The sequence below is a fragment of the Diabrotica virgifera genome, chromosome 2, assembly GCF_917563875.1.
Source record: "Diabrotica virgifera virgifera chromosome 2, PGI_DIABVI_V3a".
In the NCBI taxonomy this organism is placed as follows: domain Eukaryota; kingdom Metazoa; phylum Arthropoda; class Insecta; order Coleoptera; family Chrysomelidae; genus Diabrotica; species Diabrotica virgifera.
Genome location: NC_065444.1, coordinates 236,702,215 through 236,720,652, shown reverse-complemented (window position 1 = coordinate 236,720,652; position 18,438 = coordinate 236,702,215). Strand labels below are relative to the sequence as shown.

Genomic DNA, 18,438 nt, shown 5'->3' with positions numbered 1-18,438 from the left:
GTCTATTATTATATTAAAGAGCAGTGGACTTACAAACAAACAATATATACAGGGTGTAACAAAAATACAGGTCATAAATTAAACCACATATTCTGGGACCAAAAATAGTTCGAATGAACCTAACTTACCTTATACACCTACAAATATGGACACAAAAAAAGTTACAGCCCTTTGAAGTTAAAAAATGAAAATCGATTTTTTCGAATATGTCGAAAACTATTAGAGATTTTTTGTTGAAAATGGACATGTGGCATTCTAATGGCAAGAATATCTTAAAGAAAAATTATAGTGAAATTTGTGCACCCCATAAAAATTTTATGTGGGTTTTGTTCCCTTAAACCCCCCCAAACTTTTGTGTCCGTTTCAAATAAATTATTATTCTGGTGCCATTAGTTAAATTAAATATTTTTAAAACTTTTTTGCCTCTTAGTATTTTTTCGATAAGGCAGTTTTTATCGAGTTGCGGCTTCTTTTTTAATATGTTTACATAAAAATTTTATGAGGGTTTTGTTCCTTTAAACCCCCCAAATGTTTGTATACGTTCCAATTAAACTATTACTGTGGTACCATTAGTTAAACACAGTGTTTTTAAAACTTTTTTGCCTCTTTATTTTTTTGATAAAGCATATTTTATCGAGATGTGGCTTCTTTTTTAATATGGTTCAAAATATACCTAAAAATGTAAATCATAAATAAATTTTCATATTATGTATTACCAAGTCTCCATAATCGTTCTTTACCATATACAAATATGTGGTGGATTTGACAAATATTCAAATATCTCGATAAAAACTGACTTTTGGAAAAAGTACTAAGAGATAAAAAAGTTTTTAAAAACTTGTGTTTAACTAATGGCGCTACAATAATAATTAAATTGAAACGTACACAAAAGTTTGGGGGGGTTTAAAAGAAACAAATCCCCATAAAATTTTTATGGGGTGTCCAAATTTCATTATAATTTTTTCTTAAAATAATACTGCCATAACAATACCACATGTCCATTTTTAATAAAAAATTTTCAATAGTTTTCGATATATTGGAAAAAATCGATTTTCATTTTGTAATTTCAAAGGGCTGTAACTTTTTTTCCGTGCACATTTGTACTAAGGTAAGTTAGGTTCAATCGAACTATTTTAGGTCCCAGAATACGCGATTAAATTTATGACCTGAATTTTTGTTACACCCTGTATTATTATAATATTATATTATAATATTATATTATAATATTATATTATAATATTATATTATAATATTATATTATAATATTATATTATAATATTATATTATAATATTATATAAACTAAACAATACTGTGAAATGCTGTTTCATAGTGACCATGAAGATGTGAACCCAGAAGAAATAAATGACGAAAAGGAACCACATATTTTAAAATCGGAAATAGAAATCGCAATAAAAAAATTGAAAACTGGAAAATCTCAAGGAGAAGACGGAATCACGGCGGAAGCACTTAAGGAAATGGGAGACATAGGAGTTGAAGTGATGTTCAAACTGTGTAATGAAATCTGGAACACAGGAAAATGGCCAGATGATTGGTGTAAGCTTACTTTCATACCCATTTATAAGAAAGGCTCACCAACTGATTGTAATAACTACCGCACTATAGCCCTGATCTCCCACGCAAGTAAAGTCCTTCTAACTGTAATTAACGAGAGATTAAAATCAATACTTTTACCACAGATCCCACAAGAACAATGTGGATTTGTCCCTGGAAGAGGCACACGAGAACAAATTCTTAATCTCAGACAAATTATAGAAAAATCTAGAGAATTTAATCTAGAAACATATTTGTGCTTCGTCGACTACTCGAAAGCGTTCGATAATGTAAAGTGGCATAAAATGTGGGGAATACTGAGAGACATGGGTACCCCCGAACATCTAATATACCTGCTGAAACAACTGTATATCAACAATACAGCAAACGTAAGAGTCAAAAACACATACTCCGATAATTTTAAACTAAAAGCCGGTGTTCGTCAAGGATGTATTATCTCTCCCACGTTATTCAATATATATAGCGAACACATCATGCGCATTGTATTCGACGGATGGCTAGGAGGAATATCAGTCGGAGGCCGAAAAATCAGCAATCTCCGCTATGCTGACGACACTTTAGTACTAGCATCATCAACAAATGAACTTGAATACATCATGTACAGACTAGATACTATTAGTCGTGAATATGGACTTAAAATTAATGCACAGAAGACCAAGGTAATGATAATCGATCGAATTAGAAATAACCAGCCGGAAATACGAAACGTAGCGGGGTTTGAAGTGGTATGCCGTTTCAATTACTTAGGTTCTGTTATCACAAACAATGGTGGATGCGAAGAAGAAATACGCCGACGCCTTACAATGGCCAGATCAGCAACGGTCAAACTCACTAAAATATGGAAAGATACGGCCATAACCAGGAACACGAAACTGCGCCTGGTACGGACGCTTATCTTTCCTATCGCTACCTATGCTTCAGAAACTTGGACCATTAAAAAGTCCGACTCATAATGACGTATAATGGCCTTTGAAATGTGGGTATATCGTAGAATGATGCGCATACCCTGGACAGCACATCGCACAAATATCTCAATATTATCATAACTCGACATCAACACTAGGCTTACCACCATCATCAACCAAAATATATTGAGGTACTTTGGACACATTACCAGACAAAGAGAAGGCAAGGTAGAGGGTAAAAGAACTCGAGGAAGATCGCCACTCCGATGGTCAGACCAAATAAAATGCGCCGTCGGTTACTCTCTGTCTGAGGCAGCACACCGCGCCCAGGAGAGAGAAGAATGGATAGCAACCATTCGTCAAATACCATAACGCCACCACACCGAGAGAAAAAAATTCTTGGCATAAAGAAACTTTATCAATATTTAAGAAAGATCGACTTGGCATATTGCCTAAGAAATATATCTTTGTATGTAAGATATACTTTTCTAAAATATTTCAAATAAATTCTACTATAGCCAAAGAAATATATCTTAAACATGATTGAACTATCACTTTCTGGCAAACTTCAAACCCATTTATCAGAAAGAAATTACACTTGATGTTAATTAATTTTATTAGTCATAAAAATATATTTTTTACACATTAGAAAACTATTCTTTCTGAGTAATAATATTTCTTAGTAAGGAATATTATTATTTTACTATTAATAATTAATTTATTTAATGTTAAGAAATATATTTCGCAGAGATAAACGTATATTTAGAGTTAAGTTAATATTTCTTGAAAATAAAGTGATATTACATACGGCAAAATAAATCATTGTGTTACGGTAAAATCATTATTTATTAATAAAACAAGATATAAAACGTTATTATTACATACAAATATTTTCTCCACTCTTAAACCACTGGCTTCTACACAACAATAAAAGGATGGAGAGGCAAATCCAACTTCCTAAAATTTTCCTTCTTTTGTTAATAGCACTTTGTATATCAGCAATTCACTAAAACAAAATCGTTATGTAGAAAGAGTAAACTTACTTTAATAAAAGTTTTTTTTATAAAGATATGGATATTTATTTTGACAAATTTAGGAAATACAAAAAAAAACAAATACACGGCCCCACATAAGAACTATTAATACTAATAATAATTAATCATATTTAGTTCAAACATGGCATTATTTACCCTACACATCTTTGTTTATTTTTTTCTTTTTGTTAATGAAATATTAATTATTTATCTGTATAATATCGTCGCCTTAGTACTATAACTTGATAACTCCAAAATTGACGTTTTTGAGATAACTAGTTAACAAGATGTATTTTATTTGCCTCCATATTGTGAAAAACCTTGATAGCTCACTTCAAACGGGTTAAGTATTTATTTATGATTGACGAAAGTTGATAAAACCAAAATTCCACTAATATTCAGTGCTAAAACTTGACAAGATAAGTTATCAAGCTATTATTTAATCGAAATAATGGTGAATATGACATACACTGAATGCTATAACTAGATAACTCGAGTTATCTAGTTTTAGCACGTGTTTCTCTGAAAACATTGAACTTACCACATAATTGCTATCTGTTTATTCGGTTCATTTTAATGCAAGAATTCGAGAATTGTTAGCAGATCTGGCAACCCTCATGACAGAGGGCTAATTTTCAACAAAATAATCTTTAAAATATCAGTTGTGTTAAAAAGTTCACTTATATGCGACTTAGCACAACATGCGACATTACCAAATGTTAACATTATGGTAGTGCTAAAAGTTTATAACTTTAATTTTTCATGTTTTTTTCCATATTGGAAAACAAATTTACACCATATTCCTAAATAGATCAGTTGTCAAAAAGTTAAGGAACAGTATTTTAGAGCCGCAGAGTGAATTCCATATTTACCAACATCATGGTAGCAGCACAAATATCTTTAAAATCTTTAAACTCGTTTATCTCAAAACTACTAATTTCGAGTTATCAAGTTATAGTATTAAGGCGACGATATTAAGTCACATCGTTTAGCTAAAAGAAGAGGAAAAATACTACCAATGTAAAACATTGAAGCAGACATAATAATATGTAATTTTCTTAATTTTTATAATCTAAAAGAGATAGCATACCTAATCATTAAGAAATTTTATTACGGGAAAGTATTATTAGTTTACATCTAAGTCATTTAATACATATTAACTAATTCACGGTTTTCAGCAATAACATTTCTTAACCCTAAACATATATTTCTTTTAGACTAACGGGTTTCTTTATCTCAAATAAATTAACAGAACAAATCCTCAGCGTTGCACCCGCCATGTTTGATATAGCGTTGTATTGTATATTTTTATAGAAGACGATACATTGAAGAAACCTATTATAGTTGATACATAAGTATACACATTTTTAAAAAGGTACTTACATGTATGAAGTTCTACCATTTCTGGAAGGCCCCGCAGTTGGTTAATAACTCCTCTCTTAATATTGTTCTGAAGCTATATATTATATAATTCTGTCCCAGCTTTAAATTGTGGCATATTTCCCAGTTAGAATAATAAGCTCATTTATTTCAGAGTCGTCCATCATTATACCTAAAAAGCATATAAAGATACTATTATGTTTCTTTTTTAACCATTCGGATACGCAACAATATTATTATTACATCTTAAATTACTCAAATTACTTTTATTTAATACCTATATATGTACGTACCTTCAAAATATCCGTTAATTTTTAAAGTACACCAATAAATCCAACATCCATTTATATGAACATGAACATATCACGCCATCTTGACAAACACTGACGACTAAATCATAAATAGTTAATCTGCGCAATTCTTTTGTGGAAGTAAATCTCTTTGCAAGTAACATTTCGGCATTAATGACAAAGTTTTTATTTTATAACCACAGTTACTACAGAGGGTATTTCTGAAGAATTATTTCTTGTGGTTTAAAATATTTATTTGATTGCAAGAAAATTTCTTGTTCACAAATATAAATATGGATTGACTTAACATTATATTTCTTATACTGTAAAATATTTGTAGTTTTCAATTTAAGAAATAAAAACTTTAGGATAAGAAAATTAAATGTAACCATTAATGCATTTCTTAGTATTGAAGAAAGTATATGTAAGAAATTATTGAGTTGTGTTTAAAAAACTCGTTTCTTTATATATGAACCGGTATGTTTAAGTTAATAGGATATGTTAACTTTTAAGAAATTTTGCTCAAAGAAATCGGTGTTTTAGGAGAAAAGAAATTGTTCTCTCGGTGCACATCCTTACGAAGGATAAAGGAGAGAGGAGGAGGAGGAGAACTTAATGAGTCACCTTGTCTGACTCCGCTTTGTACTGGTATAAACTGCGTTAGTTTTCCATTTATCTTTGCCTCTATTCGATTATGAAAATAGACGTTTTCGATGGTTTGTATAATATTGATTGGTATGTTTCTTCTATACAGTAAATTTAAGACGTCTTCGACTTAAATGCGATCGAAAGCCTTTGTCAGGTCTATAAAACATAGATATGCTGGTTTATTGTACTCGATGGCCTTTTCTGTGATTTGTCTCAGTACAAATACGGCGTCTACGCAGGATCTTCCGGATCTGAATCCTTGTTGTTCATCTGATAAAGTTGTTAGTTTATTGTTTTTGTTGGACAATAAAATGACTTGGACATTTTGTCTGCTGTTTGGGACTCTAAACATTTATTCAGAAGAACTCTCATTGCCTCTAAAGTTGTAGTGGCTACTAATCGTAGCATTTCTTTAGTAATTCCATCCTCACCAGGGACATGGTTATATGTCATTTGAGATAGAGCGTGCGAAATTTTCTCAATTGTGATGCCTGGTAGTTCTTCTGGTCCGGCATTAGTAACATCAACCGATCTTACGCTGTTAGATCGTGGATTCTTTGAGGTATATAAACTTTGATAACAGTCTTCGATTATTTTCTTAATTTTTTCCTGGTCACGTTTTATATCGTTGTTTTTATCCTTTATTTATGGTATTTGCGTTTTTACAGGTATATTAATAGATTTCATTACTTTGATATTTTTGAAATATTGCACTTATTTTCAATTCGAGAACCAAGATTGTTCTACGTGTGTTTTGCGGTCTCATCTCTCATCAGGAACACCTTCAGTAGCGCGAATTGAAATGAAATTACAGCATTTTAAGTAATATCTCATTTAAAATGTCGTTGAAACTTATTTTCATATATACCTACACTATTATACAGGGTGGGCCAAAGAAAACCGTCCACCTCGATATTTGGCAGTAGCTATTAGATTTTAGGGAAATGCTGAAACAGGTCGATTTTTATTTTTGCCTTATGATATTTTGGTGTAAATGTCATACTAGTTTTAAGTGGGAACATGGATCGTGTGGTAGTTCATTTGAAAGGGTGTTTAATTCTCTATTCAGTAATATAAACATTAATATCAATATTTATACAGGAAGGCCAAAAATGATAATTTTTGAATTAAATTAATTGGCGCAAAGAGAAGAATGTATGTAATTTATTTAACTCAAAATACATTCTATTTCTTATGGAGCATCTTCACACTTTATGGACACATTGTTTAATCAAATAATCGGAAGTTTTGTCTATAGTTTCAATAATTTCAGATTTCTTTTTAAATAAATAAACATGAAAAATATGAAATATGGATCTACTTTTTTAATTTTAGTAATATTGTCACAATAAAAATTTTAACTTTGATTTTATTATTATTTTAGGCAAACCTTTTGCAGTTATGGCGTTGAAAATAATGATAGTAACCATTCTTCAGAATTTTGAAATAAAATCTGTAGGTAGATTGGGCGATATAAAACTGAAAACTGACATTAGTGTTCGTCCCAAAGATGAATGTTTTCCTGTTCAAATCAGGAAGAGAGAGTTTATTGCTTAGGACATTTTATTTAAATAAATAATTTTATTTTAGTAATGATTAAAATATAATAAATTTATATTGTTTATTGGATATCTATCTACTTGAAGTTTATTTAAAACATCGATTGCCTCTATTATACACTCACAGACAAAAATATTGCATATTTTATTTTTAAAGTACAGTGGAACCTCGATAACCCGGATTAATCGGGACCGCGGCCGATCCGGGTTATCGAAAATCCGGGTTAGCCGGAGAATATAGTAAAAATTAATAAATAACCTCCATTATAATTACAAAAACATGAAACACATATGCACAGTACACATCTAAATTACGTATAGTTGTATAGAGTGTAGAGTTTTGTTCATTTCTTGGTAAAAAACTCAGTCATACTGTAGAGATGTACCGACACCATAATATGGTAGGTCTGGATCCCGCGTACGAAAAAAAAGTTGATAAATAGCAAGCTGAAAATTTGTTATTAGCTTAAGGGTGTCTAGTCGGACAAACGTTAATATATGGGAACACTGGAACAGGGGAAGTTTTAACTGTGGAACAGGCTAAAAATTTGGAACGGTCAGACCACGAAAACGGCACATGTATTTTGTCCGACAGAACAGACTTAAACTCTCCGAACAGAGATTAAACTCTCATGCAAAAATCAGACTGCTATTTATCACCAAATTGGCGTTTTAATGAGTGGAACATGTAGAATATGTCAAATGACAGGAATTATGACAGGTGATAAATAGCAGTCTGATTTTTGCATGAGAGTTTAATCTCTGTTCGGAGAGTTTATGTCTGTTCTGTCGGACAAAACAAATGTGCCATTTTCGTGTTCTGACCGTTCCAGATTTTTTACCTGTTCCACAATTAAAACTGCCCCTGTTCCAGTGTTCTCATATATCAAAGTTTATCCGACTAGACACCCTTAAGCTATTAACAAATTTTTAGCTTGCTATTAATCAACTTTTTTTTCATACGCGGGATCCAGACCTATGGTATCATAATATCATATTATGATGCTGCAATAAATTTATTTTAAAGATTCGCCTTTATCAATCCTACCTAATGTTTCTAGTTTCTTTTCCATTGTCACAACATTTTTACGTTTTGTTAACATTACAGTTTTGTTACCATTACGTAGACAAAAATCAGGCAAACACAATCTGAAGCACGATTACAGAACGGAAGTGATTAAAACAATGTTGTTATTTAAGAACAGACTAAGGCCATTGTTTTAAAAAAGAATTTTTAAATAGTCACGTCTATTTTAAACAATGCTAAGACAGTTTGACATAAATAACGGAAAAGGAATACAGACAGGTGCCTGTTCTTTCCGATAAGCTGAGACGGTCGCTCTGCCTACCGCCGTGTGCATGAATCATTTTTACTGTTGTACATACATACTTATATGTGTTCAAATTACACAAATACAAATTATCTCTCAAATATTATTTGACCTACATACATTTTTATTTGATAAAATTGTTAAATTGTTTATTTGTTAAATTTTTGTCTGATGAAAATCGGTCCGGGTTAGCCGGACTTCCGGGTTATCGGGGGCCGACTTATCGGGGTTCCACTGTATATCTTTTTCCTTATAAAAAATTTTGTACTTTTTATTGCCAAATAAGTTGAGCTGGACTAACGTATATTTATTGTCAATAAACTTGCATATTGCAGAGTCACAACTAATTTGTAGAGAAATTAATTAAATAGTCTGATTTTGCTTATAACGTTTAATTAGAAAAAAAAACAATAACGAAAATAGAACAATTTTTACGGCAACATTGTAACAATTTATTAATTAATATTTCCTCCTCTAGCTCTAATGATTGCCTGCATCCTTCTAGGCATGCTCCGCAGAATATCCTGGATGGTTTCTTGCGGAAGTCGATTCCATTCTTCATGTACAGCATTTCTTAATTCTGCAATTGAGTTCGGATTTGGATTTCTTGCTCTTATACGTCTTTTTAGGATGTCCCATACACGTTCTATAGGATTTGCATCAGGGCTCATTGGTGGCCAGTCTAGAGCCTCAACCACAACATCTTCAAGATATTGTATGACTGTTCCTGCGGTATGTGCACGGGCATTATCATGCATTATTAGCATAAAGTTATCATACCCAATGAAGCCGGCATAAAGAAAAACATGCTCTTCAAGGATGTACCGTATGTACCAGTCAGCATTTATTCGAATATTCACCTCAATAAGCTCCGTACGACTCTTCCAACTAATGCCACCCCATAGCATTATGGAACCGCCACCAAAACTGACATTTTGTATAAGATTACATTCTGCGAAACGTTCCCCAGACCTTCTATATACTCTATCACGTCCATCTGGCTTCCATAATTGTATCCTCGTTTCATCTGTGAAAAGAACTCTTCTCCATTGATGTTCGTTCCAGTTAACGTGGGCTCTTGCAAATTACAACCTTTGAGTTTTATGTCGTGGTAGAAGAAGTGGAACTCTGGCAGACCGTTTTGGATTCAAACCAACCTCTTTAAGTCTTCGAGTCACAGTTTTGACACTTACATTAACTTGTCTTGTAATCAGTAATTCATTTTTGAGATAAGGAGCTGTAAGTGTACGATTTCGCGAAAATTTAAGTCTTAAATATTGGTCATCTCTTGGCGTTTTACATCTTTTTCGTCTTTGACCAGGTCGCCGTTTGTATTCTCCAGTCTCATTGTATCGCTTTACTATACGAGAAACAGTCTACTGATGGATATTTGCTATCCACGCAATATCTTCTTGTCTGTAACCCTCATTTCTTAAAGTAACAATTCTAGCACACACTTAACTCGCTGAAAGGTGGCGTATCAGCAAGAAAACTGCAGAATCGAAAAATAAAACTGTCCAACTGACATATTTTAACTGACATTTCTACAAAACAAAAATTGTCAAGTCGCCAAAGCACACTTTCCATGCTATGCAATGTTTGTTAATTTGCTACATTATTGCATATTCGGTGATAAAGGCTATTTTTAACCATTTATTTATCTCTAATAAATTAAAATACATCAAATAAATAAATAAAATAAATAGATAAATAAATAAATAAAAAAATACTTAACATTTCAAATTTAAAATATAAACAAATAATAACGATTGAAGATAAAATATGCAATATTTTTGTCCGTGAGTATATTAAATATCACACGATCTAGCTACGGAAAGCTCGAAACAGAAGTGGAAGATCAAGGGAATAGAACAAACAGAGCCGCAGGTTGCCTAAATTAAACAATATGAAGAATAAAAATATCGGAAAAGATATAAAAGGCAGTTATCAGACCAATAATGACATACGCGGCACAAACACGACCTGACACAGAGAGGACAAAAAGATTCCTAGAAACAGCAGAGATGAAAACCCTTCGAAAAATCGATAGTAAGACACTATGGGACAGAGCTAGAAGTACCGGCATACGACGGAGATGCAAGTTGGAGAACATTAGTAACTGGATAAGAAACAGAAGAGTATAATGTAACCACCACATAAGCCGAATGACAACAAATAGAGTAGTAGGTATGGACGACGAGAGATGGTTCCCCAATAGGAAGACTATCATTGGGAGGACCACGAAAAGGATGGAGGGACAACTTACTGGAGGCAAATTAAAAAACAGACAGAGTCATGTCTATAAAAGAGAAGAATTTCGCCAATTAGGCTTGGACTGGGAAAATTGTTATGTTTGGCTTGGTCCGAGATATCATAATAAACCAACGCTAGTCACAAATCACCTACCTCCATTAGTATCTAGTATTTAGTATTAGTGGTTTGTGAGGCCAATGATGATAGAACGAATAATTTTCTAAACTTAATCAAAAATCATAATCACAAGAATAAAATATTTTAAAAATGGACAAATAAACACTAAAAATTTATTATTAGCGTTCTAATATGAACCAGCAATCTTATTACTTACTGTAAAATTAAGAGAACAAAACAGTTTAAACAAAAGACAGACCAAATAATCTTAAGTCTAGTCCCATTAATAAAAACACAATATTCACATATGTATTTTATTTGTCCAATCAAGTAGTAGGCAACACAGGCTTAGGTATTTATTAATAAAAAAGTGACATCCAGGATCACCCAGCATAATGTTATTCGCTGTGAGCAGATGAGTAGAGGGGATTAAATAGTTTTCATCAGCGCTGTTAGTGGCAGTTGTGTGCATTTAATTTGAACAATTTTATAAGAAAAGTACAAGTTTTACACCGCGAGAGAGCACTACCGGCGAAACTCACAGCCAATAAAAACAGAGGTAACCTTTAAATTTCACATAAACTTCTTCTTTTTCTCAATGGCCTCTTGCGTAAGCAGTCATTCAGTCGCAGGAACTTATACAGGGTGTAACAAAAATACAGGTCATAAATTTAATCGCATATTCTGGGACCAAAAATAGTTCGATTGAACCTAACTTACCTTAGTATAAATATGCACATAAAAAAAGTTACAGCCCTTTGAAGTTACAAAATGAAAATAGATTTGTCCAATATATCGAAAATTCCTAGAGATTTTTTATTGAAAATAGACATGTGATATTTTTATGGCAGGAGCTTCTTACAAAAAAATTATAGTAAAATTTTGACACCCCATAAAAAACTTTTGTGTACGTTCCAATTAAATTATTATTGTGGTACCATTAGTTAAACACAGTGTTTTTAAAACTTTTTTGCCTCTCGGTACTTTTTCGAAAAGTCAGTTTTTATTGGGATATTTTGAATATTAGTCAAATCCACCACATATTTATATATGGTTAAGTACGATTATGAAGACTTGGTAACCGTATGAAAATTTATTTATAATTTACATTTTTAGGCATATTTTGAACCATATTAAAAAAGAAGCCACATCTTGATAAAAAGTGCCTTATCGAAAAAATACTAAGAGACAAAAAAGTTGTAGAAACATTGTGTTTAACTAATGGTACCGCAGTAACAGTTTAATTGGAACGTACACAAACATTTGGGGGGGTGTAAAGGAACAAAACCCCATAAAAATTTTGGACATCTTGGGTATTAGTGCACCCTAATATGTCTGTGTAGATTTTGGCATTGAATCCGACCATCACTTATAACACCGTTGCCGTATCCTCTATTTTTTCATACTATCACGTTACAATTTTTTGTGATATTATACACGAGCGGGACACCCTCAAAAAAGCGCTTAGTTTTCGAGATACTGACCACGGAGGGGTGAATGGCTAATTTTATTCATACTTTATATTTTCGAGGGTGCTGAAACCGAAAATGAGGTTTATTTTGAATTTTATGTGGGGGAACATTGTCAAAATCGCAATTTTAACCTAACAATAAAAAAAATTAAATCACGTTTTTTGCGTTTACCTCGCTACAACTCTGTTCCATTTTAATATTTTTTTCTGAAATTTTTACAGTATATAGCTCTAACATTTCTGAAGACAAAGGTACCTGCTTCAAGTTTTTATTCTTATCATGATAAAGGTTATGAATTTTTCAAAGCAAAAGGTGCGGATTTGTGCATTGCAAAGTTTAATCGCAAAAGTTGTGTGACGAAGTTTAAAATTTAGCTTCTTAATCACGTTTATTTGAAAGTAGAGAGCACAAAGAAGTTTTCTGGTAAGTTTTAGATCAAAATGTTTTATAGAAAAAAAAATAGTGCAACTTTTAATGTCGATATTAGAAATCCCCAATATAACGCTTATTTTTTGAGGGACAGACAATCTAGGTCTAATTTCTTACCTTTAGTACTATCCTTGGCTTATAAGCTTTCATTTGACACCCCATTTGTCATTCTACCTAGTATAATGACGGAGAAGTCAACGTTCTTATTCTATTATTCTTGTAGGTACATTTAACATTGATTGAAATTATGAAAGAAATGGCATGGCAACACTGTGACGCAGAAACATAAGATTCAGCTGTGAGTTACATAGGGTGCACTAATAGCTAAGATGTCCAAAATTTTATGTAAACATAAAAAGAAGCTGCAGCTCGATAAAAACTGCCTTATCGAAAAAATACTAAGAGGAAAAAAGTTTTAAAAACAGTGAGTTTAACTAATGGTACCACAATAATAATTTAATTGGAACGTACACAACAGTTTGGGGGGTTTAAGGGAACAAAACCCCCATAAAATTTTTATGGAATGTACAGATTTCACTATAATTTTTCTTTAAGATGTTCCTGTCTTAAGAATGATACATGTCCATTTTCAATAAAAAATCTCTTTCGATATACATATTGGAAAAAATCGATTTTCATTTTGTAACTTCAAAGGGCTATAACTTTTTTATGTGCACATTTGTATTAAGGTAAGTTAGGTTAAATCGACCTATTTTTGACCCCAGAATCTGTGGAATAATTTATGACCAATCTTTTCGGGACACCCTGTATAATACATTATTGTTGACTGCCAGTGTCAAAATCTCAGAGGAATCGGATTAGTAGTTTTGTTTTCACAGCGTGTGGAAGTAAGCGTGTTTAAGAATTTTAAGTTAGGTCCAATCGATCTATTTTTGGTCCCAGAATATGTGATTGAATTTATGACCTGTATTTTTGTTACGCCCTGTATATTAAATAATATAATTATAATGAATAAAATAAAAAAAGCATAATTACTTTTACTATTAATTCTGTGTATGCGTTCAGTAATCAGTTTACAATAATATTTCAGTTCATAATTTGTGTTTTTCTCGATAACTATCTATTTTTCTCGTTAATATTTTTGACATGCACCAATTTTACAAGAAAAGTACAAGTTTCAAACCCAGAGAGAGCGCTACCGGCGAAACTCACGGCGAATATCGAAAAGAGTAATATCAATAGACATTCAAATTAACCAACGTTATATTATACAGGGTGATTGATTAGTAGGGTAAAGCTCAATAGCTCCGCTATAGTAATAAATAGCAATAAAAGTTAATAACAAAAATGTTAGCCACCTTTGAGCTTCACATTACAAAATTAGTTAGAATGTTGCAGGATGTTCGATAACACAGTGGCAGACCAAACTTATGTTTTTTTTTAAATGGAACACCCTATATTTTATTTTAAATTCTGAATCCTGTTAACTTCTCCATCACAAAAATATAAAGGTTTGTCATGTTATACAGGGTATTTACAAAGTTATAACCAATTTTATATGAAAATCGTAACAAGTTCAACTCCCTGTATAAATAAAAATAAGCAAAACAACAATGGTTTATTAATGCCATATTTTTTAACGTATTGTCAAAATTTTCAAGAATGATCGATATTGCTAATTTTCTTTAAATCAAATACAGGGTGAGTCAAAACGCAAGTACATTATTTTCTCAGTAATTTTAAATGGAACACCCTATATTTTATATCACTATTGAAAAGTACCATTACCGTACTTTAATTTTTAGATAACATTCCCTATGTCTAAATTTATTAGTTTTCGAGATATTTTCAATTTTTTAATGGACCAGAAGCGTGGCCACCCAAATCACCAGAATTTAATAAACTGGACTGATTTTTTTGGGGTTACGTTAATAATGAAGTTTATAAACGCTGTGTCTAGGTACACGCTAACGTGTACGCAAATAAAAAAGTTAGGTACACGCGAATCAAGCAAGTGACGTCATTATTTAGCGTGCGCAGTGACTGTATATTTTCGTACACGCTATTTTGATGTGTTTTGTGTTTGTTTGATAGAAAAATATTTGTTATTAGGGGAAGGGAAGCAGAACTATTCAGATGTTCAAACTTAATTATTGTAATATTAAATCAATGTGTATATAAAAGTATGTATTCAGGTAGGCAAAATAAATATTTAGTTGACATGACATGTACAAAACACTGTTAAAATAATTTTTATACATAAGTTAATTATACCAATTTATAAACCAATGCTGTTGTTTATTTTTCTTTATACAGGGAGTTGAACTTGTTACGATTTTCATAGAAAATTGGTTATAACTTTGAATACCCTGTATAACATAATAAACCTTTATATTTTTTTGATGGAGAAGTTAAGAAGATTTCGAACATAAAATAAAATATAGTGTGTTCCATTTAAAAAAACATAAGTTTGGTCTGCCACTATGTTATCGAACGCCCTGTAACATTCTACCTAATTTTATAATATGAAGCTCAAAGTTTGCTACAATTTTTCTTACTAACTTTTATTGCTATCTATTACTGTAGCGGATCTACTAAGCTTTATCACACTAATCAATTGTCCTGTATATTTTATCTTATTTATGTTATTTATAGTATCTATATAGTATCTAGCACCTATTTTATGTTATTTATAGTATCATGATATTATTACTTCTGCTACTTCTGAATTTTTGTCCCTTACCTTTTTCATCTTGTTTTAGATTTTAGAATGTTGTTAAAATCATTAAAAGAACTAAATAATTGTCCACACTTCATAGTTAATTTAAAAACTCTTTACAAATCAATATTATATTAAAGTGTAAACATAACGTGATTAGACAAATTCTAACCACACTCTGACACTCGCGATACTTACAGATACTTAATACCACACCACAGACCATACACGCGGCTTAAATTAGCGTGTACCAAAAAACCCAGTCATAGTACACGCTAAATAATGACGTAATTGACTTGATGACGTTTAAGCGTGTACCTAACTTTTTATTTGCGTACACGTTAGCGTGTACCTAGACACAGAGGTTTATAAAATACCTCCAACAACAAGGGATGAGATGAAAAATAGAATACAAAGTGTATTTCGATGTGTTAATTTACAAATGCTCCGTAGAGTAAGTAGCTCATTCAATGATCGTTTTTAGGCGTTTATAAATGTGTTAGGAGATAATTTTGAACACCTTATGTAATTAAATATTAAAAATATTTTATTAAAAGTAGCTTCTAATTTTTTCAAACATGTTTTTTTGCAAAATGTATTACTGATAAATTATGTTTCGTTCTTTATTTGTTACATTGTTACATTTACATACAAAAGTAGTGTTTAATTGTCTTCACAAAATATTGTATTTTTTGTTTGTGTGTTTTTTTGTAAAATTTATTACTAATTTTCTTTGTTTACTTGTTGCATTTACATAAAAAGATAGTTTTTAATTGTTTCAAAAATGTTGCATGTAGTGGTTGTGTTTTTGTTTGTAAAATGTATTACTAATAAATTATTTTTATTTCTTTATTTGCTACAGTGTTACATTGATTATCGGATTGATAACCGGTAATCTTCAATTGTCAATTTAGTCATGGCTTACTTAAAATTTAGATAAATTTAAACACCTAAAATAATTTGCTCTGAAAAATGAAAATATCTCGAAAACTAATAAATTTGGGCATAGGGAATGTTATATAAAAATTAAAGTACGTTAATGTTACTTTTCAATAATGATATAAAATACATGGTGTTTTATTTAACATTACTGAGAAAATAATGTACTTGCGTTTTGACTCACCCTGTATTTGATATAAAGAAAATTAGCAATAACAATAATTCTTAAAAATTTTGACAGTAAATAAAAAAATATGGCATTAATAAACCATTGCTGTTGTGCTAATTTTTATTTATACAGGGAGTTGAACTTGTTACGATTTTCATACAAAATTGGTTATAACTTTGTAAATACCCTATATAACATTACAAACCTTTATATTTTTGTGATGGAGAAGTTAACAGGATTTCGAGTATAAAATAAAATATAGGGTGTTCCATTTAAAAAAAAACCTAAGTTAGGTCTGCCACTGTGTTATCGAACACCCTGTAACATTCTAACTAATTTTGTAATGTGAAGCTCAAAGGTGGCTAAAATTTTTGTTATTAACTTTTATTGCTATCTATTACTATAGCGGAGCTATTGAGCTTTACCCTACTAATCAATCACCCTGTATTATGTAACATTATTCAAACCTACGCCCCAACATCAGATCACGAAGATGAGGGAGTAGATCAATTCTCAGAAGAAAGTAATGAAGTAATGATGGCACATAAAGCAAAATATATAATCTAAATGCGCGATTTCAACGCAGAAATAGGGAAAAACCAAAGCCAAAATGAAATTTTAATAGGATACTATGGATTAAGAGAAAGAAATAATAGTGCGGAAATACTAGAAAGTTATGTAAAATAAAACAACCTATACATAACCAATATGTTCTTTAAAAAAAACTAGAAAAGTGAAGATGCACCTAGCAAAGCCAAAACGGGACAAAAAAAATGGAATAGACTATTGGATTTTTGTTTCAAAATGTCCTCCTGGGAAATAGACTATTGGCTTTTTGTTTGAAAATGTCCTCCTAACCAAAGGAGTATTATTTAATCCATAAGAGAAAGCCATAAGAGGAAGAAATACGGCAGGTAGAAAAGCAGGTAGAGCCGGCGTAGCTAAGCGGTAGTGTGCTTGGCTCGCGTGCCGGTGGTCCGGAGTTCAAATCCTACCGCCGCGGCCGGCAAGAACAACTTAAACATTTTTAAAATGTTTATAGGCCCCAGGTCGACTCAGCCTGAATAAAATGAGTACCTTGGGTAAAACCAGGGGTAATAATAGGCGGCTGAAGCGTAGCACTGGCCCTGTTACCTTCTTTGTATACCGTATGCCCTAGATATAGCAGACTACCCTGCTATACTCCCAAAGCCACATGACCGGTATAACACGGGAGACTATTATTATTAAGAAAAGCCATCACAGTGCTAAACAATATTTTGTGGAACCAATGCATCAGAAAAGAAAATAAAAAGAGGATATAAAAGAGTATAGTGAAAAGAATCACTATATACTTACTGCTGTGAGATATGACCACTGAAAGATAGAAGACTGACAATGCTGAGAGCAACTGAGACCTAGAAGAGAAAGGATTACCAAAGAACGCATTAGAGAAATAATGGGAATCAAACGAACAATCACAGATGGCTTATCAACTTATCTGGTACGGGCATATACAATGAATTGAAGAACAAACGACAAAGAGCTGATAGAAAGAAACATATAAGAGGACCTATGGAGCAACCGGAAGAAATGGCGATTGGAAGTGGAAAAAGGGTGGAGAACGTTATAAACCGGCATGTAGTAGTAGGTATCTAAAAATAAATTAATACTCTCAAG

General features: G+C 31.8%; 1 protein-coding gene across 1 annotated transcript in view; it reads left to right on the top strand.

The window, feature by feature from the left end:
* The window catches only part of LOC126880949 (cytochrome P450 4c3-like), a 30,745-nt gene extending 23,286 nt beyond the window's left edge, over positions 1–7,459 (top strand). The window contains exon 7 of the mRNA XM_050645026.1: positions 7,215–7,459. Coding sequence (XP_050500983.1) covers positions 7,215–7,387 — 173 coding nt within the window. The 3' untranslated portion in view covers positions 7,388–7,459. The remainder of the gene's footprint in view (positions 1–7,214) is intronic.
* Positions 7,460–18,438: the final 10,979 nt, after the last annotated feature.